The sequence below is a fragment of the Calonectris borealis genome, chromosome 2, assembly GCF_964195595.1.
Source record: "Calonectris borealis chromosome 2, bCalBor7.hap1.2, whole genome shotgun sequence".
NCBI classification, from domain to species: Eukaryota; Metazoa; Chordata; class Aves; order Procellariiformes; family Procellariidae; genus Calonectris; species Calonectris borealis.
Window position 1 is genome coordinate 128,704,130 of NC_134313.1, and position 26,769 is coordinate 128,730,898.

The window sequence follows — 26,769 nt, forward strand, 5'->3', positions numbered from 1 at the left end:
GGAAGTGCCAATTACTTCCTTGTACGAACTGTTTCTGTAATCAAAGTGCTCTGCGGTTCAGTTGCGAACGCTGACTCCCCCCCGCCCTGCGCACAGCCCGTGGGTCACGAGCCCGAGCAGGAGGCAGCTGGCTGCCCACACCCTCATCAGCTTATACTTTCACACAGCGACAGTCATACTTTTGTTTTCCTTGCGACATTCACCATTTCCTGGTGAGGCGAGGACGGAGACCTGGCACGCCGCTGCGGGCACCTTCACACTTGAGTCGGCGGTGCCGGCTCCAAGTCCAGCAAGTTTCCCACAAACAAGCACAAAGGCTTCATGTCCCCATCCCCGGAGCACCTTGCCAAACCGGGAAGGTGGGAGAGGGGGAATGGAAACGCTTTTTTACTGGGAAGCTCCCCCGCCCTGTTCCCCCACTTGCTGTGGTAAGGCTTTCACAGCCAAACAGGGAAAAATTACTCGTGGCCCATCCGGAGCACCCCAGCGAAAGCTGGAAAGAGCTCTTCCCAAGGACCTCCCAGGCCCCGGGACCCCTGTGGCTTATGGCCCTGCTCACAGGGGCACAGACTTGGCGGCAACAAGGGAAGCCATATGCAAACATGCCACCAGGGAAAACATGCCAAGAAAAAAGAACGAGGTTTTGTGCTGTTATTTTTTCCAGTGCTGGCAGTCATAATTTTGTTTCTGTTTTGATTTTGGGTTTTGGGCTTTTTTTTGAAACACTGATAGATACAGCATTTCCTGGAGAAGCTTCTCTTACCTCCTAAACCAGTAAACACTTCAAACTAGGAGAGCAAGTTGGAAAAATCTAACAGATCTTTGCCCTTTGTATGCCGTTTTCCATCTACCTCTTGTAACCTAGATTTAAGACTGTCTTTACCAAAAACTAAACCATATACATTTTTTCAGTTACAAGGTTGTATTCTTGAATTCTAGTGAAGGCATTTAAAATACCCATCTATTTTAATGACGCTACCCAAAAAAGTTTGTTAACTGTAGTAAGTGAAGTGCACCAGAAAAGCCCATCCAACCACCCGGCCAGACAGTATCCCAGGCAGACCGAGATAGGGGCTCCCAGCCGCTGCGCACCCGTGCAGCCCCCGTGACCCTACAGCAGCTGATGCTCTCATCCATTACTGCTGCTTTGCTCATCTCAGCATGTTGTCCACTGCTCCAGATTTCATATAGAAAAATAAAAAGAACACAGAAACACAGTTTAGCTTGCTGACATAATGCCCATATTTAATCTTTTAAAACAAGAACAAAATCAAGAATAAAATCAAGAATAAAAATTTCATTTAAGTCATACAGTACATTAATCTTTCAGCAATGACCCAATCTACAGTACTCAAATGCCTGGCATGAAGTCTATTATCTCAGCGTTTAACAAGTGTATAACCAGTGACACAGTAAAAGAAGAGCTCACAATACACAGCTAACACGATGAGTTTAGATTTTCTTCTAAGAGTCCAGCTAGGGTTTGTAATACATGGGTCACTTTTGAACCGTACTTTAATCAACTTTTTTGTTCAGTCAATATGTTTGGGGCTTTTTTTCTGTTATATGAGTTTTTCCATTATGTACAGGAAGATTATTTCAAATGAAATTGCACAAGTTAGAATATCTATCTATAGGCATACATGGTCATTCTAACTAAAAATTTAACAAGCAGTAATTACTCAGTCCTGGTTATACATTCCTAAAGGCTTAATAATACAGTTAAAAAAAAAAACAAAAAAACAAAAAACAAACAAAAACAGAACACAACAAAACACAGTTGTAGGGTGGCAATCTCTGTAAGAAGTTTCCTTCCCTCCCAAAAAAACCAAGGGTTAACTGTACTTTCCACATTTGAAAGGGGGTCTACAAAGAAGTCATTTCAGCTCCTAAATAATACCAACCATGTGACTGTCTCCTTTCTAAAGTCTGAACGGTTCAATGCAAAATTCAGTGAAGCTCTCAAACAAATAATACTGGTAGGATGCAGACTGTTTACAGAAATCAGGACAATATGCCCCGATAGGACATTTGGATAGCAAAACTGTATGTACTAAGGGGCCATTATCCAGTGGTTGAAGTAGCTTGAAGCAGGAGGACGGCTCTCCCTGCAGCAGCTGCGGAGGAGGGGAAAGGGTGGGCTCTTCTGCTCCTTAGCCAAGGCTGAAGCTGAATGTTCCCCAGCTCTTACTCAAGCACCCGCTTCCTCCTGCTCTCAGCCCCCTGGCCAGCACCCCTTACCACCTTCCGAGGGGAAATCCCCCAGCCCAAAGGTGACCGGAGCCATGGTGGGGCACGAGGCTCCCCCCTGCCCGGCTCCTGATGCTCAGGGGCAGGCAGGGGTCTGCCTCCGCTCCAGCTCCGCGGCAGGCACGAGGGCTCCCACCGACTCGCTGCTGCACAGCAAGGAGGAGGACTGCAGTCTGGCGGCTTTCTGGCCTCAACGACCGCACACATCTAAATGCAGGAACAAACAGAGAGATCTCTCCCTCCGCAGAGTAGCGTTACCAAATGCTAGAGACCCAGAGGGCTACCTCTAAGGTGAGTTAACTAAACACGAGGGTAATGGAGCATCTTCTTCCCACATTAGCAAAACATAAACGTAACTAATTAACAGAACTGCTTTGACTTTTTAATCTCTCTCTTCTGGTGCCAGGTCCTGCTACAAATGGAGAAAACCCATAGAGAGCTACTTTCCTAGATGGAAAAGCAGCAGAATATTAAGCCTTGAGGATCTGCTTTGTAATTTGCTACTGGCATAAACAACAAAAAAAGTCCCATTTGTTTGTTTGGTTTTTGTGGTGTTTTTTTAAGAAAAAAATCCAGACCATCCAGTGCACCTTCTCTGCACATACACACACACGCACATGCACACACACCAATGGAGAGCTCCAGAAGAACAGGCATGGGAACCACAAAGCCCAAACTGTGAAAAGACATGGGGAATCTCACATTTCTGTGTTCAATTCTCATTTAGCAATGAAGCAGCAAAATGATGTATTGCAGGAATTAAATGGTCACAGAACACACATAGACCCAAACGCAACCATGGATACATTTTTCCCATATTTTTTTTTCTGATAGATGCTGTTAGTCATCTGATAGTTTCTTTCTGGCTGTGCTGAAGTTTTTGAAGAGCATCTGGTGCTTCTTTAACCTTTATCAGAATGTAAGAACCTCAGTGGCAATGGACAATCGATCTCATTAGTGCCACAACCAGCCACCTCCACTTGAGATTCTCTACGAACCCGTTCTGGAAGTTGAAGCTGACCCCGCCCCTTGGGTGCCACTCTGCTGGTTTTTTTTTTTTAAATTAACAAACACAGCATATTAATGCAGATTTGATGTTTTCTAAAAATTAGAAATGCTCAGATAATTAGTTCAGCAATATGCAAAGTGCATCTATTTGGTTCTTTCCATAGATCACCTTCTGTTTTAAGTTTAAATTCCTCCACAGTTTAAAATATTGTGAAGAAATTATATGTATACTTTATGTATAGAACTATTTATATACATACACATATATACACACAACTCTGTACTTTATATAGCCATAAACACTCATTACTTAACTATTTATATTATATACACATGGCATGAACACACGCTCAGTGAAGAGTTGGTGCAGGCTGAAATCATTCCATCGGGTTTAATGGAATAACAACAGTGAAACCATGAGTGAGTTATCAAGAGACACAGACATACATCTATTAGATAAGTGAAAGACCAATTAAATCAGCTCTTCCATTTTCCTATTAGCACAGGATTGTTCCCACCCCATTCCATGCTCCGTATGCACATACACAGCTACTTTGCATTCAGTTTACATGAGAGGGCAGTGGTGGTTCTTTTTCCTATGTGAAAGAACAGGCCGTATTTACTCAGGCTCATCGCAACCCCTTCTGCAGAAGTGCGGCACAGCTGGGTCTGGACGTCTTGGAGGACTCTGAATGCTGCACCGCCGTTAGCTGAAAGCACCTGCTGAAGCGTTATTGCATGGTTATGGGACAGCTATCAATCGTTCACAGTCTGTGAACTCTCCCTCTCCAACAAGTGGTACAACTGTATAAATACATATTTTAGCACAGAACAGTTTTAACACGAGGCAAGTCCAAGTACAAATGAGACCTAAAGGCCTATGGGTGAACTTTAAAGGCTAAGAGTTCTTCAGAGTGCATGTTGTTTAAGGAACGCAAGTCAGGTAATTTCAAAAGAAGTTTTGTGAAAATAGAGGCTTCATTTGGGTGATTTTTCATGATTAAGGTCCTTAATGCACGGATTAGTGTTTCCTGAAGTGCCTCCACAGAATTGACATTTTCTATTCCGGAGCGATCTAAAGAGAAGGGGGTGAGGGGGAGGGGGGGGAGAGAGAGAGAGAGAGGGGAGAAAAAAAAAAAGAGACTGAACAGATGTAGTTTGCAACATAAAGCCAGAATCACTCACTAAATTAAGAAGCACAAGAAAAATTAAATACTTATGCCAGAAGTCTCAAACCCACATACCAAAAGTCTTTCAAACATTATTTAGCGTCAGCTTTGCAGAGTATTAACCTCACACTGAACAGGCAGCATTCAATCACCTTTTCTGTAATCACTTACCCACATTTCCAGAAAAGGACAGATTGAAGGACACGCTTTAATATTTTTCTGAATCACAACTTTCAATGCAAGGAGAGAGACAGGGCACACCGAAGTAAAAAATTCAAGTATTTCTCAAGGCTGGACTCAGAACCCTAAACTTGAATTGGAGGTTCATGGTTGAGGAGGAAATCCCACTCAGGACAAGCCACACTCATATCTGCATAATGGGATCCCCAGGGGCAAAGGGAGTACAAGCCTGGACATGACTGGGCACTATTTCTGAGTGTGTTCAGAAGCACTTAGAAAATGAAACACGATGCACCCAAAAATTCCCAACTGAGGAAGAAAAGAATTTCAACGTCAAGATAAATATTATGCTTTCACATACTGCACTCACCCCACGCCCAAACCATCTCTTTCAAGAAAGCTGTATTTAAGAATATGCCTGTTGTCCTTAGGTGGAACTTAAGTAAGCAGCTTAAAAGCATGAATTTTTAAGCAAAACATCTCACCTAATAACCATGCACAGTAGCTGTTTTTTTCCAAGCTGTAGCCTCTTCTAAAACGCTATGTAAATTCAGCAGGGCACATACATACACGAGTGACGGACACAAACAGAAATGTGCTTTGATGTTACATGTACTTAAGCACTTTGCAAAACTGGGACACAATGACAACAGCTTTCTGGAGAAGCACTGAGTCAGATCACACAGTCAGAGTGGGAATCCCTTCCTTATGCTGTCAATCCAGCGTCAATCCAATCGGACTTCTCAGGTGAACAGAGTCTAGGAAGTCCTCCTGGACTATTCAGTGCAGTGCCCTGCCAGTATGGGAAAAATTACTATATAATCCACTTAAGGATCCATCTTGAAACAGTTAATGAGTTTTGTTCCTTTAGAAAGATTGTTCCAGAACCTTCTACTCTAACAATTAGGAACTTTGGTTAATATCAAACGATGTTTATTAGCACATATTCCACTCTTCTGTGAAGACTGTGCATTAGGTTTGATAGCTGCTCTCCAAGAGAGCATGAGTGAAGAGATGCCTCTCTGCCTTTATTTGTTAAATTATCTATCCCACTTGTCCCCCGCTTTGCAAAACCTTTAGGTTTGCTCTATCCTGAGCAGGGATGATGACATTTGCACAGAATATGCCAGATGAGGTTGCTCAAGAGCTCTGTACAGTGACAGCAGTACTGCCTTGCCTCTGAAGGCAGAAAAATGCAGTCCAGTCTTTCCTGACTGCCTTGGGTGAGTTACTGTAGCCTCCTCTCTTCAATTAGTCCAACTCTTTCTTCTCCCTCTCAGTCTACTTCCAGTTGCTCCCAGTGGCCAGCAGAAGTTTTTGTTAGTACTATCCCAATAAGAGAGAATAATAGAGGGTGTGTATTTTATATTCTTCTACTACAAAGCATCACCCTCAGTTAAGAGATTATCTGGTCTCGAGACCTGCACGAACCACATTTTTTCACCTTTGCTTCCACCTTGCTTTTTCCTTCTTCAGTGCCCATGATCCATCTTGCTGTCTCCCCTTCATCTTCAACACATCCAGCTAACTGAAGCCAGAGGTGAAGCGTTCTTTTAGTTTTGAAATAGTACCAAGGTAATTCCTCAGCACCACCAGAAACACTCCCACATCCTCACTGTATGGCCCTGCTTTTTCTTTCTTTGCCATATGACACCAAGGCAAGAGGACGTACACAGTTACACACATTCCTTGCTACTACCCCTGCTTCTTCTTTCTGCACATTCTAAATATCCCTCATAAGAGTGGTTATTCATCCAGTGTTATGTGGAGATGCTTCTGACAAGTGTTCTCCCCACTAGCACTATTTAGACACTTATGAACATTTCTTTTTTTTTCTGTGGCTTTTTTTTTTTTAATTTTAAACAACTGAAAGTCTTTGACAGATTTTTAACTAGTGCAGCATGGTATTTTACACTCTGGATCACTTAATCAACAAGTCACACACTCCCATCTGCTTCTGGAACGGATGTAAATCTTGACTACTCTACTATCTTCCTTTTAATCTTCTCTTTAGTAACCTTCGTTCTGAGATGAAGAAGTCTTAATGGCCTTATTCTTCCACCCTCAGTTCTTCCAGTTACAGCATCTTTTGCCTTTGCCTGCATTTCCACATTATTCTCTCTGATGCTGTTCCTCAACTCTTCCTCCTTCTCTAATTGAGCTCCACTTCCACCTTATGGGAAATGACTCTCTGGGTCACACTCCTCCTGGAGGGGTGGGGTGCAGGGGATCTCTCTTTCAAGATCTGTATAATCAGTAGGTGCCCACAATCCTTCAGTTCTACAGGCACCTTCTCCTCCTGGCAAGTCCTCGCACTACAAGCATCTTCCCCAGGAGCTCTGTTGGGGACACTTCTGTTCTTCTGAGGTACCTGCTCAGGCGTGAAGCTTCCTCACTTACGCACTTGTGCAAGTAATGACCGCAGCATTTCAACTCAGTTGTAAGCTATACAGTGAAGTTGATCTGAAAATTGCTGGACTCACAGTGACCATTAAGGTTACTATTGTGTCTGGAATACGGTACAAATGCAAGTTTGGGCCCAAGCGTTAAAAGACTAACGAAGTTGTACTTTATAAAACCCTCAAAGTATTTTGTGAAGATGTCCAGGAAGGCTGCGATCAGACTGCAGATCAGATCACAAGGGAGCTAAGATAGGTAGCAATAATGTCCAAAGCTATGATGTGAAAAATCCTCAGCAGCTGCAAGAAGCCTGAATACCAAACACCTCCTCTTTCTGTCCTGCTGCACGGCTGTGACATTATGTGCTGTACATGTTACCTACCATCCCTAAGCTAAGCTCTACCGGGTGCGAGCAACAGCATGAAGCAGTGCTTAAAAGGCTGGGGGTGGGGGACTGGCTCTGGGCTAGAAGCATATTCAACAGAACAGATACAGCCACTTACATTCAAAACAGGTGGCGCAGAGATTGTGATATTCTAGGGCCCAGCAGCTGAGCAAGCAAGAAGAGTGGCTGTAGCCTAGTTACGACACAAGGAGGGAAGAGGCCCGGTTCTCAGTCCTTATTTTAAAGGTTGTCTCCAGTTCTCATCAATTTAGTTTTTGGAAGATAAAATATGTAAAGCAGAGTCTGGAAAAGCAACTAAAACCCAGGTTTCTCTCTCTCTGCTGCCCAAACATTTTCACTAACAGACTACAGTGCCATGCTTCCCTCACACTGCCACCCTTTCTGGCTTTTGAAGCTTGCAAACACCGCACCACCCTCTGCTCATTACCGCTGCTTACAAATGGAAAAGGCTACAGCTGCTCCACCCTGTGTAATCACATTTCAGTTCGGCCATGCACAAAGCTGTTAGACTGAACTGTCCTACCTTGTTTTCAGAGGCTTCATGGTCCTATAGCACCATGCCTGGGGTGCCCCTCCTTGATAAGAAAGATGTGGGCCTAAACCACTCATGTGGAAGAGGTGCACTTGTTCAAGAAGTGAGTGGCCCCCAAATACTGGCTTGTCGTCTAAGTGGGCACTACTAGCACTCCTGCTAGCTAGCTACCTCTAGAGAGCTCCTTACCCAGCAAGCAGGGATTCTGCATCTTGTATTCCAGGCATTATATGCAGAGCTAATGTGCCTAATTTGAGGCTTTAGATAATACTATGGAAGTAGGTGCTTAATCCTTCTTTGAATCTGGGCCAGGGTGTTCTGTATATCCAGGGACTGAAACAAGATACGAGGATGGTGAAGATGTTAGTGGATTGGCAGACCTTTAGCGGTAAGAAGTCATGATGCAGATGAATAGGGCTTTCTTGCTGACATAGGCAGAGATCAAACTGTTGGATTTAGACTTAAGAAAGATACGCAATAGCCTTCAATGACGACACTTGGAAGCAAAAATACCACCTTATCCCAAGACTTAGGCTGTGCAAGTCAGGAGTAATTTCACTGATGCTGTCCTGTGAAACTTAGATGAGTCAGACAAATAGCTGCCCACTGGCCGATCAGAAGCTATGAGATGTATTTTTGCATTCTATAGAAAGGAGTAGGAAAACATAAGCCCACTGTCACATTTTCCAAAAGGCAATATTAGAAAGAGCAGGTATGTAAAAAAGCAAATTACAGGCTGCTAGTAGCTTAAAACCTACTGAATTGCACTTAGACGTGAAATAACAGGGTATACATTTTACAGAAATCTTTTAATAGAAAGCCATATTCAAAATTTGGCAAAGGTGAAAGTTAACTTTCTCGCCTTACCAGCAGATACCAGGACAACCGCTGTAAACAAACTCATTTCCTCATCACTAAGTTGCAGGGCATTTAGTTTCTCACTAAATTCAAACATTGAGTTGAGCAGATCACCAGCTCCCATTGAATGCAAGTCATCCACACTGTACTTTTTTCCACTCAGGAAGGTGACGGTACGTTCCTTTGCATCAAACAAAGATGCAAACCGTACCATTAAAACCTGGTGAAAGAAAAAAAGAACAACAAAACCAGATAAATATAAGTGGATTTCTAGAAGAGCCAAAGAAAAAAATTAAACCTTTTAATATCATTCAAACTGTCTCGTCAACCGCTGTACAAGCATTCTATACAGAAACTGTCAGCATGCTATTGAGCTGTAAAAAACAGTGCAAGCTCTGGCCCAGTAGTCTGAGAGAAACAAACAAGTGAAAAAATTAGCGAGTGGATGCAGGGAAGGGGCTATAGCACACGAAAGGGAAGAAAATTCAAATTTAAGCCTCAGACAGCCTGAGCCACGAAGAAAATGCCATTCATAAATATGCCAGTAGGACAACTTGCTTAAGCCACCAAACAGCCAAAGGCATACAGAACATTAAAAGAAATGTTTTCTTGGCCACACTTATGAGGAGCAAAATGAAGGTATTGAACCAGATTCTTGCTTGGCGAGCAGCTCCATTGAAACAATGCTGATTTACACCATCTGATGATCTGGCCCACTAGGCATTCTTTGGGAAAGTACCATGCCGCATCGCTGTACCCACAGGAATGTTAATGAGCTCTGGTAGAAAGGAGCCACATGTACGGCCTTCAAAAGGCTAAGGAAGCAGGGCTTGAAACGGCACCTGGTCTGTAGCTGCAGCTGGGAATACCCCTTTGGTATAAGCACCTGGGCTGGAGCAGTTGACATGTGCTGAACTTACCCCTCTGGGCTGAAATTTTTCTTGTGGTTTCTCAGTCGTACTGTGAAATGTTTCCCTCTGGAATGGCTTGTAAAGTTTCATTTGCTCATGTTCAACAACCTTATTTACATTTTCAAGGTTTAAGTTGCACAGAACAGCCTTCTTACTTGGAGAAAACGAACCAACTGGCATTGGTTAAAACTTCAGACTTGCTGTAATCTCTTGGTGTGACAGTTGTCTCTTCTCACTTACCCTACATAACTGCATTAATTTAAATGTTTACTACAGATGAGAGGGAACCAGGTTTCCAGCAAAGACTAGTGCCTTTGACAAGCTTAAAAAAGGAAGGTTCAAAAAACATGAAAATGTTTGAGAATTCAAACACCATTCATGCACATTACATGACCTGCTCCTAAATTTTAACAGCCAAATGACATGCAGCAATCTTGATGGATGCACAAGCACTATGTATTATTCACCTTTGTCAGCTAAGCTATATGTCCTTTGATGACATTAACTACAGAGTGCAGAAACCTAGGCAGAAGCCTAGGTGCAGAAACCCTCAGAATACAACAAAAGGAGACAAAGGGCAGACAGACAAAGCTGAATTTGTGCATTAGCAGGGACCCACCAGGTACTCAACAACCTTTCAGTTCAAAATGGTACTCCCCTTACAGAACTGGGCTTTAGAAACATGAACTTTAAATAATGAGCAACCAGTATTAACACTGCTATTCAAAACCGAAGCCCATGAAGCTGTGTTGACTTAATACTAAGGCAAAGACCTCACCTATAGATTTCAATGTCACCATTCTAACCCAAAGAAGAACAGTTTAGACTATGGTGTAGCACGATTGATTCATCCTGTTTCACTTCAAGCCAGACTTCTATTTGTGCATGCTGAGGATACACCTGATCAACCCTATCACCTGACCATAGCAATATAAACACAAAAACCTCCACACAGGCAAGTGCTTGCTCACTTCCCCACCACCTGCAGCCAAATTACCAAGTTTGTGAGTCTGTGGAGAAACTGAGTCACTACCCCAGTGGATCCAAGGGGCTTGTTAGCTCTACCATCAACTACATTTGGAGTGGGGGCTTGTGGAGGTGCGGGAGGACCCGTTCAAATCCAGTTGAGTTCCTTATTTTAGGCTCACTGCTGTTTCTGAGCTGGCTCCCATACAAAGCCATGAAATGCCACCACGATATACTGAGCTCCCCAGTACTCCCAGATCTAAGAGGGCTTTTTAGCTTATATGTGTGTGAATATATATAGCTATGCTGTTTCTGCACCAACACTGTCTCCATGCGTCTTCTTACCCCCAAACGAACAAGCGTTCCTTGAATATGAGCTGCTAGTAAGCACAGTGCCAAGACAGCCACACACTGGTGCCCAAGGGAGCCAAAACAGGCTCGGAGGCAGTACTTATACTCAGGTTCTTCTATTAACATGCTGATGTTGGGATATCCTAGTTTAGTTACCCAGAAGACAGAAATAACTTTGTATGCACCAGGCTTTCAAGATGCTTTTGCCTCTATTGCAATGATTTCGCTAATCCTGTTTTGATTTTTTTCGCCCTGCTCTGCAGCATTATTTTTGGGTTTCTTTTTTCTGTTGCTAAGATGCCACACAGGGCTTTAACTACAGGTACCAGTTTACTAACAGAAATCATTATTGTTTCTTATTAACAAGTGAATAGGGATAAGCATGCAGCCATATATTATTATTGATTCCCCTGGATATAGAAACCTTCTTATCAGCAGTGCTTGTAACTGGCAAAATGGCATATGAATGAGGCTTGAGAAAAGCTTGAGGTGAAGAAGGGCCAAAGCAAAACATTTTACTTGCAAAACATGAAGGTTTGGCTTTATGTTATAGGAACAGTTCAAGCCTGATTTTCCACCCTCCTTGAGGGCACTAGACAGCATACCACTTTGCAGAGGAAGGAACCAACATTTTTGTGTAATGTGAACAGCAACCTAAGAGGCTGTAGCTGAAGAAGTGAAAATACAGCCCTTAGCTACAGGAGTTGTAGATGAATATTAAAAGGTCAAGAATAAGTATAACGGCAAAAAATACATGACAGCAAAATGGAAGAAACAAAGAAACTGACACACTCCAGGCACCAAGTCTTCCAGTATATCTTGTACCTTCCAACTCAACAATTATCCATTTTAGAACCGGGCTGTACAAATGCAGATAAAAGACCCAACACATTACATGAGAAATGTTTTCAGTTCAGGTAAATACGAAATCCAGCATCCCTCTTTGAAAGAATAAATCAAGTAAACAAGAGCAAAAGCATCACCAACCCTGCCCTCCCCAGAAAAGCACAATAACATTGAATATTGGGACTTCAGCTCCTCTGGCCCTCTATGTTTAAACTTCACATTTGAATACTTATAAAATGTGCATGGTCTCCAAGAGACACAGGAGTCTGGAAGAGCAACTAAAACCTTAAGTAAAGGTCCCCTGTTGAAGGTCACTAATCGTAAAACAGCACTGAGCTCTCTGGTATCCTTCCCAATTTAACACCACTAATTCACATATATGTCATGCTCACAAGTGGGTGGAATTAACCACAAGGACCTGGTGGGATTAATCCAGACCAAGTCAGGCTGCAGCTGGTACACGGTATCTACAGAGCTGCAGCAGTACAGCTAGTTATCAGTGTTACTGCTTTGGAGATGGAGGCTTCAGCAACCCCCGTTGTCAGCAAAGGCTAGCGGTGACTGGTCAGGATGGATGCTCTGGCTTTGGCAGGGAGCACAGTGGCAGAAGGAAGGACATCCAGAGCGAAAAACACATTCCTCTACAAAACTGGTAAGTCAATAGATAGCTTTCTAAACTTCCAGATGCAGTCTGCTTCTCTCCAAGCTAAGCAAAGGTAGCTATCAAAGTAATCGCTGCTATACAAAACCAAGAAACTCCTCATTAGACATTTATTAATGCCCAGGGAAGAGGAAAGGGTAAAAGGGCTGAGCACTTTTGAGCGTCTTGGAAGAGGGACAGCTCACCAAGATTTGACCAGAAGCACTGGACACCATCAGCTAAGGAAAGCTCAGAGCTAGCATCCACGAACAAGCTGGTTTTGCCTGCTATAACCCAGTTCTATGTATTTTTGTTCTTAAGGGGGTCAGACTAATGCACAGATTGTCAGGTCCGCACTATACACACAGTGGTCTCACCTCAAAGGTCCCAGCCTTCAAAAGATTAACCTGGTCATGTTGGGAGAGATCTCGGAAACCTGGGATGCGCTTGGCAAACTCCACCACTTCCTTCACCGCAGGGGTAAAACTCAGGGAAAACTCTTCCCAGACTTCATGGCCAGACTTGTTTGGGTCCACGTGGGGAGTCTTACTCATTGGGCAGACCTGATGTTTACAAAACATACGTAGAAAACAACTCTTAAAGATATAATTCCAAATACTGGCAAATACTTGAAAGAAGCAGGTTTATTCTTCAAGAAAACTTTGCAATAATGACGCATAGAGAAAAAGTATCAGTATTCCTCAGTCAACTCCCAAAGCAACTGAATTTCTCCCCCTCCCTTTAGAACAAACAAACAATAAAACACCCATGGCAGTCCATTAGCAGTCTGTTTCTAAATTTGCTGACCTTGGAAATGCCAACACTGTTTACAGCAAAAGACTTGAGAGAACCCAAGTTGTTACACTCTTCCCTGATGTCACTTATGCCTGACATTTGGATTTCTCTTACTTGTATTATCCTTGTAATCTCACAATTAATCGCGATTTCACAATCAATCGATTGTAATCTCACAGTCACTACTACATTCATTCTCATATATCTTTCTTGTTTTGCAGGCAACTGAAGTGATTCAGTCAAGGTGACAAAGGTGTCAACACCAGAGCAAGGAACCGAGCCTTGGTTTCCTGAGTCACAGGTTTACACCCTCATTACCAGGACAACCTTCCTCTCCTACGTGTTTGCTCTTATATGTATCACTGAAGGACGCCAAGGAACTGGTATTCCAATTTTGCTCAGTCACAAGATGACAAAATGCTCTTTCTTTTATACAAACATACAGTGATTTTTTGTAGGAAAGTCTGAATCCGTTACAGTGAGATCAGACATACCAGTCAAGGCTGACAGCCAGTAAATTCCCTCTGTAAAACCCAACCAGAAGCTCTGACATACTTTCAGTTCTGCTTTCTAAAATCTACAACTTTTAATGAAGTTTAAACCTTTTAATATTCATTTCACCTGTCACCATCAAGGATGAGAATTCCTTTAAGTATTCCTCACAAGTATACTGAACAGTGTATGTATGTATGACATAATGTCAGCAAAGCGAATAGAAAACAGTGAAATAGATTAGTAAATCCTCAGAGCTATGATGCTTTTGCAGGGCACGTGGAATCTGTTAATTGCCTAGCAATTCTTTGCGTGGAAGGTTCTAAGATCCATTGCTAAGATCCATTACAAGAATATATTCAACAGGTACATACGCGCGTGTGTCTGTACGTTATTTGGCATCACTAGGGAAAACAAGATGGAGATAGATAGATACAAATTTCTGTTTTGTTTTGTTTTTTCCCAAATATCAGTTACTAACTGGGCAGTCAATATGCAGAAAGCTCTCCCCAAAAGACAAGGAACAGAATTGCAGATTTCTTGGTTCAGCTGTGAATTACAACATCATTTGTGTGTCTGAGGACAACGCCCAAACCCAAATGATTACTTGTAGGATAGAGGAGGACTTTTTCCATAAACTGAAAATCATAAAATATTTTGGCAAAAGGAGAGGTCTGAGGCACATAACCAGAAGCACAGCAGACACTAACCACTGCTCTGTCCATGATACCGCAACGGTTCACGCAGGTGTGGTTAAAAATACAGCACACTCTGAAAACAAGGAATGTCTGGTTCAGCACCCCGCTCTGACTCGGACACAAAAAGCACTTCAGTTTCTCATCCTACCATGGTTTACCCTAGCTCCCAGGCACTCAGTCCTGAGGGGAAACTGCCACTTTCCGCCCCTGTGTATTATATCTAAGCTCTCTTGAGAGAGCTCTGCCCAGCAGTCCTTCCTATGGGCGGAGCGGTCAGCTTGTGCAGCCACTAGCTCTCTTTAGAGGAACCTCTTCAGGAGCGACCTGTTCTGCTTTTCTGGTTGTGGGGGTATTGAGTAAAAAAAACAAACCCCTGAACATCTGTCTCCATACTGGTTCAGAGCCTAATTACACTCCCTTACAGCTACTGGCTCATTTTGGTCGGATCCTGCTCTCATTGAGTTCTCTGGCAAAACCCTCATTCATGTCAGGGACGCGGGGGGTGCCTGCAGTGCTCTGTTGGATTTGGGTTTGTTTCCTCATCGTCAGCTGCGTTAAACCTCCCTGCACCTGCTGTGCACAGGACAAACTGACTGGTTGGGCCTCTGCAGGCAGCGTCACTCCCTAGCTGCCCATACTGACAGGTTAAACCTCTGCTTCTCAGGAGTGCCAAGAATGCCGTTGTAGTGACTCCACATACTTTCCCTGCAAGGAAGAAAGGTTGGGAATGATTACTATTTGCCATGGTGTAGTGCCTGGAGTCTGCAATTAAGGTCAGAGCCTGCTAGGGATGGCATGGTCCACATATGCAGTAGCCAAAGAATTAAAAAAAAACCAACCAACCAAAAAAAAAAAACAACCCAACAACAACAAAGGAAATTCCGCATCAAAACAAACAGCCTTCACTGTGTGGAGACTTTCAGGGGCCTTCAAGAAGACTGTGAAGACTCTTTACAAACCAGGAGGAAGAAAAACACTGGCAGCTCAAGTACTTCAGAAAGGTCAGGGGCTCGCGCTTCTCGACAGGAGCGCAGAATGAGAACGAGGATGTTATGTTCTCTCATCCCAGGCAGTTCCAGCGATAAAGAGAAGGACAATCTATTTTAAGGGGCTTACAGAACCGGTTGCCTGAATGGCAGAGAAACAGCAGGTGCAAGGCAAATGGGAGGGACCTGTTAAGGAAAGGAGGAAAAAAAAAACAAAACCCATATGCAAGAAAATAGGAAGCATCCTTGTTAAGAATTCAGTGAGAAAATGCTCTAGCAAAGTCATCTAAGGTATCCAGAAGTGTGTTCAGAGCCTCACTTGTGTAAATACTACAGAACAGACCCTGAACTTCTCTCAAGTGGTTTAGCCATGCATCTTCCTCCTGCCTCTGTTCAGATTTGAAATGTTCTAGGGGAGAAGGATGTATAGCCTATGAGTCCCACTGAGCGTCTATTTTGCATTGCCTAGAACAGAATAAGCCTATCCCCATTAAAACAAAACAAAAAACCACCAACCAAACAAAAACCAAAAAAAAAACCAGCCTACCTGGCAAGAGAGATTTTAGAACACACTAGCAAGGCATGCAAACAGACTGGCTTAAAATCCTAGCCCTGAGGTTTCATCCCAGAAATTTGCTCTGAATACCTTTAAGGAAAATACAGCATATCTGAGTGTGTAGATTATTTTAAAATGAATTCTTCAAGAGGATTGAGTGAAGAAAGGAATTTATAAACTCCTAACATCCATTTTCATCTTTAAGTCAACCCAGTTAAAAAACCCAGGAGTTTTCTTCAACTGCTCTTTGACATTAGTCTTCTTTCAGTCAGCTAAAAACTGAGCCAAGAAATCCCAACACTTGTATGGTTTAAAATCCTCCACACAACTCGAGCCATTATTCTCCATCACAATTTGCACTACCAAACTTTTGTCACCATTTTAAATTTCAGCCAATTGTGTGCAGTTTACTGTGTGCCAATTGCATGCAGTTTACTGACTAAAGAGGCACAGCTGGATCACACCCATGACTAAGCCTTTCACTAAGTCAAATCAAACAATTGATATCAATATACCAGATGCATTCTTCCTCCAGTGCTGCAAGAGTAAGTGGTATTCTTGTTTGGAGAAAAGCCATCTTCTGGGATCCTATCACACAGTCGCTGAGTATAACCACTGGTGAAGTTCATACAGTGGGCATTTGTGAAACACATGGCGTGTCCACTTGGATAATGCATTGCACTTCTCCCTTTGTACTGTCCACCAAGGTGCTGCTCACTTTCAGGGTACTGAGGGCCACCAAGCCCGCTAACACAGTGCTCGCTGCTCAAGATGTACTGCTCAGTGTTCTTTGACACTCTCTCCCCACTCTGGGACTGCATCATCTCTGCTGGGTTTTGAGACTGTTCTTGGTTGTACATGAAAGTGTCTTTGTGGGCCCTAGTGACCATACCGATCACTTCTTCCTTAGCCATGTCAGCGCTAGGAGGGGGAGAAGGGCTTTTGATGGTTTCCCGCTCTTGTTTGGGCTTGGAGGAAAGGTCTTCTTGAGGTGCTTGACCTTGATGTTCTGTTAATGCTTCATTGGGTAAGTGACCACTGAACTGACTGTTCATCATGGTTTTCATAGCACTCTGCATTTCAATCAGCATCCTCTGTTTTTCACGTTTGGGAATACGGCCAAATCGAACAGCTGCCAAGGTGGAGAAATGAAAAGTGGTGGGAATTAAAAAAAAAAAAAAAAGTCAATCCTGAAAGTGTTAGCACGCACGCACACACACAGAATACACATCCCAACCAAAAATCTTGCCTTTTAAGGGAAGTCTTTAACTGCTTTCACCAATACTACAGCAGGGGTACTACCACTGAAGTCAAGGAGCTTCCTGGGCATAGAACAGGCATGAGATATGAAACGTATACTGTTGTTTACATACAAAGAGAAAGCAGCTCTAAAGCACACAATCTCTAAAGCCTTTTCCCCTTTTGCTACAAACCTGGCTATGGACTATACACACAGTTGTGTAAGTTAATTAAGTGTCAGGCTTTAAGATTGGATCAATTAAATCAGTACAAGTTTGTGAGCTGACAATTAGCTGAATGTAAACACAGTTCATATCATATTTGAACAGAAGTCCTACAAGACAGCTCCTCATGGACCAATTATATAACTTGCCAAAACAGTTACGAAAATCAATGCTGAATGAAGCTTACCTTGGCAAATTTTCCTGATAACTTTGCCTTGACAAGGACCTTTTCTGCTGGCAAGGGGATGGGCATCATTGTGGCTGCAGCACTTTTGACCCTGTCCTAGGGAATCTACAACTGCCTCTACCATCCTGTCCAACCACAGCCTTACATGGGCTTATAACCAGTTTCGACTGATGTAATTATATTCATGCACTAGTCCATCATTAATGTAAGTAAACCTCTTTCATTAAAGCAGGTGCAACCTTACGGGCAAACAAGCGCCCAGGGGATGAAATAACTCCTATGCACGACAAGAACTCAGAACAATTATTTAAAATAAGTTTTAACACTCCACCCACTAAATTATTAACAGCCCAGGAGTCCTAGTTCTTGTGAAATAAACACCCAGAGAAAATTAAAAAGTGAAACAGAAGGAAGAGTTCTGGTTTGTGACAGTAAGTTGTAGCAGACTAATGAAATATGCTTTCAGCATTACATTTTAAAAAAAGTCACAAGGAGTGGATAGCCAGCAAGGTGATTGGAGACACAGCTCAACATTACCTTTTCCTCCTTGCCTTGCCCCTCCCTCCAAGGGAAAAAAAAAAAAAAAAAAAAGGAGCAGTTATATGCTCATCCCATGCACCCAAACCTAACTCTTTAGGCTCTATAATGATTACTGTAAGGCTATCAGCTTGGGCAGAATTCCCTTTCATTGAAAAAGCAACAGTAACAAACCAAAACAACAACAACAAAAAAAAAAAAAGAAAAAGAGAAGAGTCTTGTTCAGATTCAGGCAGGATACAGCTATAAATATTAACTCATTAAAACACAACTGAGACTCTTGTTACAACCGTCCCTCTACAGACCACTGAGACCACTGCATCGCATCCCACTGCATTAGCCTCCAGAGGTGGGAGGACAGCTCTGCGGCCAGTATTACGTTACCAGCTCAGGAGAGTGACAGAGCAAGAAGGCAAACTGATCTAAACACTCTCGGCCAGGGAACCTGTCCCTGACATAAGGGCTAGCTGTGTTTTCTGCCATTAAGACCCTTAGGAATCGGTTTTGAGGTGGGCAGTAGATTCCCTCTCAGAGGATCACTGCTCAGTAGAGGAACGTACCATCTCTTGACATCCCAACAGACAGGCATTTTTTGAAACGACACTGCTGGCATCTGTTCCTGTTCATTCTCATTATAGAGCAGTTGTTATTCTTCAAGCACTTCTTATACTGGATGTTTTGCTGAATGCTTCTTCTGAAAAAACCCTGTAAACAAACAAACAAAAACCGCCACAACTATTATTACAGCACATGTCAAATCCCCCTGCCAAGATTCACCTCTCCGCAAGCATAGAAAACCTCACTGCGTCTCATCAGCTGCTTCAGAGCCATCAGCCCCGAGTGATTTTAGAGAACTTGCTACTCCTCATGACTTACTTCCTCTTCGTGTGTGATCTGTGTATAATGCAAACTAGTTATGATTTCTAATTACGGAAGATGCTAAGTTGTTCCCTCCATAGTCAGCACCTAAGAGCAAAATATCTCCAGTATCACCTCTATCACTGTACTGACAGTTTATAAGATATGCCCTCAATCTCCTATGACATCAAGTGCAAAGACAAAAGTCAAAAATCACATCTTTTGACTTCAACCTCTACAGTTTGTCAACAAAACCATCCTGTTGCACCACATGACCTTCAAAGGTGCTTCTTTCACATAACCCTTACACTGATAAACTCCTTCACAGAACGTAACATTTGCAGTGTTACAGTATCAGAAAATACAGATCTACTGATGCGTGAACATGCAAGCAGCCAGTCATGGCTTTCCCTGTGGTAAAGAATTGCTTTTCCAAAGCTGTTTTGTTCTGTGTCCCAGCCCAGGTGACAACTCACACCCACTATCTCTTAATGCAATTAACATTCACATGTCTTGCGTGACATAGTCCTTACCACCTCTGTCTCCGGTTCTTGTTCTCTGCTGTGCACTCCAGGTCAGGCAGGATTGGACAAGGGGCGAGAACAGAAAGTACTGCAGAGTTTGGAAAATGCTGTGTATTGCTAAGTGGTTTGCCTTTTCCTACAACTTGCACGCTGTCTGAAATGTCTCAGATTTAAGTCTAACAGAGAAGTATACCGATATTTTTTCAGCAGTATCACCCCTTTTCCCCTATAGGGATAACTTAAGCATTTCACCAACAGAAACGCAAGCATAAATATAGCTCACCTTGCAGCCCTCACAGGCATGAACACCGTAATGAAATCCTGAAGCGACATCTCCACAGACTTTGCAAAGAAGAACCATGCCGTTAAATTCTAGAATCAGAACAGAAAAGTCAAGGATATACAAAACCAGTGACAACTGCAGGAACATGTTTCCAGCTTTTAAAACCTGGACTAAAAGCAAAATATGTCAGGTCAGTTCAACACACAAAAAAATACAGCAGAGGAACAGACAATGAGAATGTACAAAAACCCTGAACAGTTCAGAAGGTACCAGTGCAAGGGAGGGGGGAAAAAAGACAAACATGAAGCACTCAACAGAATAGGGAAAACGCACATATTCACTGGACTTTCAATCACAGCAGCATTGTACTCAACTGTAGAAAAAGAAAGTCTGCTTACATTTACGCACTTTTAAAAGGACCATTTAGTTAACTAGGCCACCAAAGTTCGGGCTCAATCTGTTTTTCCATCAGGACAAGTAAGCCCATATAAAGGCTACAGTTTCCCCCAACAGAGAATAAACATCTTTTCTTAAAAATAGCAATATTAAAGGACGCTTTATTTTATTATATATATTGTAAACAAGCCATACACTCTACCTATTTGATAACAATTTAGAACTGGTAACTCAGACACATCTACATATGTAAAGACTACTAATTTGAGTGCACATCCAGAATGGCATGCTTGCATACTTGAACTTGAAAATACCTTCTCAGCCCTGTAAATACGCTCACGGTTTGGGTTTTTTAAGTTTTTCCCCACCTATTTCATTTCAGCTTGTCAATAAAGATTTTTTGCAAGTCCTAAGTACTGGTCTAACATTGGTTTCACTGAAGCCAATGGGAATTTTTTCAGTGACTTCGGTAACCGCAAAGTTACCTTAACAGTGAGCAACAAAGACAGCTGGAAATACTCACCTAGAACCATATTCTACCAGAAAAGCAGTTTATTTGACATTTGGGTTTCATTTGTAAAGAGGAACTAAAACTTTTTTTTTTAAAGTTTTGAAAAAGAACCAAACCACAAAATTTCCTTTTTTTTTTTTTCTTTCCCCCCCTCCAAACAGATAACATCTTTAGCTCAGTATGAGCTCTATCTATCTATACATCTGAACAGTTTACAGCAGGTTTCATCTTCAGGAACCTCTGCCCTGATACCAAAAACTTAGTTGCTAGCAAATTTTTAAGAGGAAGTAAAGGTTCCTACTAAGAACTTAGGGTAGGAACACTTCAAAAGAGAAAAAAAAGACTTTTAAGGTAGAACTGTTAGATACTTATTCTAGCTTCATAACAATTCAAAATGGTAAAACAATTCTACCAATAAAAGAATTCAGCCTTCAAAAGACTAGTCTAAATTCCAGCTGAGTGTTTGTTGAAACACTCATTCCAGTACTCAGTTTGATTCCTGCACTTCCAAAACTGTTCAAATTAGTTCTTTATCGTTGATCTTCTCTCATTACCAAAAAAAGCATGAAGCAAATAGCTGGAGCTAGATTGTTAAACGCATTTTAAAAGGCTATCCTTTAGTTCCGGCTTATAAGTACTTTGTTTTTTAAATCCACAAATTAAGATTTGGAATGAAAAAGATAAAGGTCCCTGCTACAGCTATGTAAATATAATATAATGTTTTGGTAATTTATTTATTTTGCTCCTCAAAGAAATTTGGGGGTAGGGAAGGTGAAGGGGCAGGGGAGGGAATATGAAAAAACAGAGAAACTAGATTTGCAAGACAGATCCATAAATCCTCCTGAAGGCAATTTCTGATTACTACCACCTTTACTTCATTGCATCTTTTTAACCAAGTGTTTGATTTTTATTAAGATCAGTTTTCACTAGCGAAAATCTGAAGTAAAGCTGGACTGTATTTATGGACTGTTTGAAGTTAGCAGCAATAGGACCTCCATCTCTTAGCATTTGTATGGCAATATCATATGTATTACCATACATATAATGCAAAAAGATAAAAATGGAGGCTTTGCTGTGTGCCTTCACAGCAAGCCACGCGGAGGACCTGGTTGTAATATACAGGGTTGTAATATATAAGGGGAAAATGGTGGTTTCAGGAACCGGCACCAAACATACTTGTGACTCCATTATGGCCTTTTGTCAAACCAGCAACAGTCGACTGGTTTGTTTTAATAGTCTCCTCCAGCCGATCGCTCTTCAATGCCCCATCAGAGCCCTCACTGCTCCGGCCATTGCAGCCGCTTTCCGAGGAGGAGCTGTTCGGAGAAGATGGTACAGGCGAAGAGGACGACTGGAAACCGCTGTCTGAGCTCTCGCTGTGACATGAGGCTGGGCTAGATGCCGAGCTTGAAGAGCTGATGTAAGCTATCACACCCCCTAAGGCAAGAAAAAAAGGCGGCACGTAGTGACATAACAAGCAGACATGCACCGCTGCCATGTGAGCCACGCCGTGACCCAGCACCACCAGACCCAGCCATCACATGTTCCTGGGCGCACTCCTTTCCCTCCCTCTCTCAAGCTTGCTTCCCTCCATTTGTTTTCAACTGCTGACCTCCCAATCTGCCCCATCCCCTTCTCCCATCTTATCAGCCTCCTCCGATCCAAGTTGAGATGAAACGGCAGAACCAAAAGACGGAGCAACAAGCCATGCTGCTGACAGGAGCGGGCAGCGGGGAGAGGGCAGGGGGTGGCCCAGGGAGGGTTTCCCTGGCCACCCCCTGAGCAGAGCTCGTCTGGAGCCACAGCAAAGACAGGATCTTACAGCGCTGTGGAGCCAGAATGCAAACAAGCTAGGTTAGGGACAGAAATAGGGCAGAGAGAAAGACTTCATGCAGGCTACGTGCCAGAGGCACAGAAAGGAAGGGCTGGGAGGTGCTCACGATGCAGAAGGGAAGAGGGCAAGGGAAAGAAATAGTGCTGCAGCCTGGTTAGCCTACTGAACGCCATTTGTCCGACTGCAAGCCTTTGTAGCGTTTCTAGCAGCAGCTAAACTCTGACTGCCAGGGTGCTATTTGCAAACAGTCTCTGTCCTGCTGCGTCTTGCAATCTGACACACTTGAGGATCTCTCAGATGAAACAGTTTTTTGCCCTCAGGCAGACCTGGGAGCAGTTCTGGCTTTTCACAGGCTCCTTTTTCTTGCTTATAAGCAAGAGAAATTGTTTTTACTTCATTTGAGTTTGTCTCCAAGACGCAGCATTTCAAAAGTCAATTTAAAAACATTTGGTATTTCACCCAAAAATTTCAACAGCGAAAGCCATGCAACTGTTTAAATAACAGCATCTTCTCTGTTTTATGCCTGTATTGCTCTGTAAAATCTCTTCACAGACGACTCCGGACATTGCAGCAAGGAACTCCCCACACCAGTAAAAACTTAAAAATGGCCATGCACTGGCTTCCTTTAGAGGAAAAAAGCATTGGTGTTAGTAGAGTCCTTGATCAACTGAGTTGGCCTGGCAGGTCGGGGCTATAGCCCCTTACATCAGCCATCGCCTCCTCACAGATAAAGGCTGTTACGCCTATTAGGCAGCAGTGTTATACAACCCTGGAAATATCACTGCTTGCAGGTAGAAATTCTGCCTTACAAATTTTCATTACTTTGATCAGCTATACCGGTCCTTTTAGCATTTCTGCGGCAGTGCTACTAGCCCATTTCCTCTTTAACATTTAATTTTTTCTACCAAGGAAACCGCCACCAACACCTTAAAGAGCATGCAGCCAAGGAGCCCCTGGCAGAGCCGCCGCAGAGCGGACATCAGATCAAGCGGCCGTGCGACACGTGCGCTACACACAGACCGCTTCTCACATTCCTGGACACCGGTGCCCCTACGCCCCACCACAGCGGTCGTCCCTGCACAGATTTTTTAAGAAATCCTCTGCGCAGCATAGCATGCATCCAGGATCAGGTTTTTGGAGAAAGGAGGATTGCAATGGGCACGCAGGTCCCACAACAGCATGAGAAAAAGACACCGTCAAACACCCATGCTAGTGTAAGACACCACCTATTTGACAAAGGCCCTGCTATCCCCTGGCGCTGCACGTGCCTCTGCCAGGTGCCAGGTCAAAGCTCACAGTCCACCTGGTCCCAGGGAGGCACCGGGTTTCTCAGCAGGCGCCATCCTTATCTGCAAGGGGCAGAGCAGGGCAGGCAAACACGGCCCCTGCAGGGAACTCCACGTTTCTCCACGCTGCCACCTCGCCCCGCTATCTTTAAACCCTGCCTCATAAAAAGAGATGCTCTTTTCCCTCAAGGATAACACCAATGTCACAGGGGAGCAAGGAAAGAGTGCGTCTACGAGCGTTTTCACTCCTTGCCTTTTGAAAGCCTGAGGAGCCCCAGGTAGCTGGGCTGCTCCAGTACCCTAGAGAGCCTAGCAGTCTTGCCTGCGTCACAGACAAGATTCCTAATATTTTTGTTATTTTAGAAGTTACATTTCCCCATGAAGCCTATTTTCCTTGGATCAGCAGTTAAAAGTTGAATGTCATGCACAGCACAGGGCAACAACTCAAAACAAAGAGCGCGGACACGGCGATCTCCGTGCACGCACACGCACGCACACGCACCCCGGCACCCCGACGCCCGCTGGATAAGGCAGCCCCGGGTCTTGTAAACCGGCGGGGCTGTGCCCAGGGCCCCGGGTGGAGGGTGGTACGAGTCCTTCTGGCCACGCCGAGCCGCCCCGCTGCGGAGGCAGGTTAGGCGGAGCTACCAGGACCCCCGCTCCTCCGGGTCCTGCCTGGCAGGGATTTACGTACTGGGGGGGGTGGGGGAGGGGAGGGGGGCACCGTACCGCGCAGGCATTTCATTTACACGGATACGTATCAAGTTGTCACAACGCAGAGGCCGCACAAAGGAGGCGAACCGGCGCCGTTACGGACCGTTTCACCCGGCCCCGAGGACGCCGCTGCGGCAGGGGCTCCCCCGGCCGGCGCCCCGCACATCATTTACCGCCCTCGTTCACAAAGAAAGCAGGGAGCGGGCTGGCCCTGCCCGCCTCCTGCCGCCCTGCGGGCAGCTGCCCGCCCGCCGCACCGCACCGCGGGGCCGGGGCTGCGGCTCTCCCCGCCGCCACGCCGAGCTGGGCTGGAAAGGCCCGGCCCTGCCCTGCCCCCGGCCGCCCCCCTCCCCGTTACACAACGCCGCCCCCGCGCACTGGGCCGGTCCACGTGCGGGGCGCGCGGGCAGCCCCGCCGCCGCACACGGCCGCGCGCGTGCGGGCCCCGCGCCCCCGCCGCAGCGCGTGTCTCCCCGCCACACGCCTCCCCCCGCACCGCGCCAACGGCCGCCCGCTCCCCCCCCGCCCCGTGGCCTTGTACGGCGGAGGCGGGGCCGATCGCCGCGGGGGCGGGGCCGCCGGCGCCGCAGCGGCGCGGCCCCACGTGTCCCCGGCGCGCCCCTCCACTGCCGCCCCGAATGTAGGTCACCAAAACAGCGGCCGCCCGCCCGCCTCACGTGTCCACGCCGCCAGCCGCCCCGCGCCGCCGCCCCGGCACTATTATGCAATCCGCGCGTCACCGCCCCGCACGGCCAATGAGCGGGCACGCCGCGCGGAACGTAAACACAGGGCGCACATGGCTCGCCCGGCGGGTCCATGTGAGGCAGCGCGCGGCCGTCCCGGCCACCAGCCGGGCCGGGGCCGGGAAGCGCCGCCGCCCGCCGCGCTCCCCCGCCCCGCGACGCCCCGGCCGGCCCCCGCCTGCACCCCCCTACCCGTCCGGCCCGCCGGGACCACCCCGCAGAGCCTCCCCCCCCCCCGGCCCGCAGCGGCCGCCCCGCCGCTTACCCGCGCTGACTTCCATGGCGGCCTCCTCCCGCAGGGGCAGGGCCGGCGCCGCGCTTGGCTCGGCTGGGCTCGGCACGGCTCCGCTCGGTCACGGTCTTCCCCAGCTCCGTCCCCGCCGCAGCCCTACATGCAGCCGGAGGGAGGGAGGCGGCCGCGCTGTCGCCTGTCAGAGCGGCGGCTGCCCGTCCCCGCCGCGGCGCCCTCCCCTTTACAACAAAAGCGATCGGGAGCCGCGCAGAGTGCGGCACCGCCGCCCGCCCGCCCCGCCCCGCCCCGCCGGCCCGCCCCGCCCCCGGCCGCCCCCCTCACCCAGTGACACACTTTCCGCGCCGCCCGGGCCGCGGGCGGGAGCGCTCACGTGCGGCGGGCGCGTGCGGGCGGCGCGTGGGGCGGCGGGGGCACTGCGGAGGCGGCGGGGCTTGCCGCGGCGGCGGCGGGGCTCGCACGGGGTCTGCAGCGGTGGCGGGACCTGATTGCAACTGGGTGTGCGCGGAGGGCCCCCCCCCCCCGCCGCGGCGGCGTCCCCTTGCCGGGAGCCCCGGTGAAGTCACCTCCATCGGCCGGGCCGCGCCGCTGCTGCAGTCGGCGCGGCGCTCGCCCACCGCGGCTGCAGTGCAAGTACGTGCCCGCGGCCCCGCGGGGCACGGTGACGGCCGGTGGTGTCAGCATCCGCCGGCGGGCTGCTCGGCCGCCGAGCATCGGCAGGAAATGCCAGTGCTCTGATCGCCGCAGCTAATGAGCTCTCTCCTCTCCCGACCGCCACACCTGACGGGTCCGAGCACGGGTGCTCCGTCCCCTCTCAGCCGCTTATTTTGTCATTGCAGGGGAAAAGGAAGATCCGGGAGCGACCCCTTCACTAGCGTACACGCACGGCTTCAGCCGAAATAAATGCACAGCTTGGCCCCTACCACCCCCCCCCCCCCGCCATGGCGGAGGGACGCGCCCGCAGAGGACCTACCGCACCTGGGTGGCAAAGCAGGGATGACCCCGCCGTGGGGGCCGCACCCTGCCCATCTCCCACTCCCAGGGGGGAACTCGCAAAGAAAACCCACCACAACAATAAGGAGGGGGGGGGAAGGGGTCTCCATGAAGTGAACGCAGATTCCAAAATGAAGCTCTGTCCT

General features: G+C 46.1%; 1 protein-coding gene across 4 annotated transcripts; it reads right to left on the reverse strand.

Moving 5' to 3' along the window:
• Window positions 1–1,218: 1,218 nt before the first annotated feature.
• NR1D2 (nuclear receptor subfamily 1 group D member 2) lies at window positions 1,219–25,915 on the reverse strand. 4 transcript variants are annotated; one of them, XR_012672631.1, is made up of 9 exons: window positions 25,646–25,883; window positions 21,980–22,240; window positions 19,897–19,985; window positions 18,792–18,936; window positions 16,560–17,176; window positions 12,895–13,080; window positions 8,813–9,023; window positions 4,599–4,737; window positions 4,245–4,333 (listed from the first exon to the last, which is right to left on the reverse strand). XR_012672631.1 is itself a non-coding variant. In XM_075143411.1 (8 exons), exons 1-8 carry the CDS (start codon window positions 25,659–25,661, stop codon window positions 4,137–4,139), a joined length of 1,722 nt encoding a protein of 573 aa, XP_074999512.1. In that variant the 5' UTR covers window positions 25,662–25,915; the 3' UTR covers window positions 1,219–4,136. The 4 variants fall into 4 exon arrangements, 3 of the variants coding, with proteins under 3 accessions (XP_074999512.1, XP_074999511.1, XP_074999513.1); XM_075143411.1 differs by lacking the exon at window positions 4,599–4,737 and having other exon boundaries at window positions 1,219–4,333; window positions 25,646–25,915; XM_075143412.1 differs by lacking the exons at window positions 4,245–4,333; window positions 4,599–4,737 and adding an exon at window positions 4,746–4,916 and having other exon boundaries at window positions 25,646–25,884.
• Window positions 25,916–26,769: the final 854 nt, after the last annotated feature.

What these genes read in the sequence shown, in the direction of transcription:
- NR1D2 (XM_075143410.1), bottom strand. Translation starts at nt 22,301, where the DNA reads ATGGCAGCGGTGCATGTCTGCTTGTTATGTCACTACGTGCCGCCTTTT. An exon ending in TGTTGGGATGTCAAGAGATG is followed by an intron (nt 17,177 to 18,791) that starts GTACGTTCCTCT and finishes CCACCTTGGCAG; the next exon opens with CTGTTCGATTTGGCCGTATT. An exon ending in CTGGAGGAAGAATGCATCTG is followed by an intron (nt 13,081 to 16,559) that starts GTATATTGATAT and finishes TGTAAACATCAG; the next exon opens with GTCTGCCCAATGAGTAAGAC.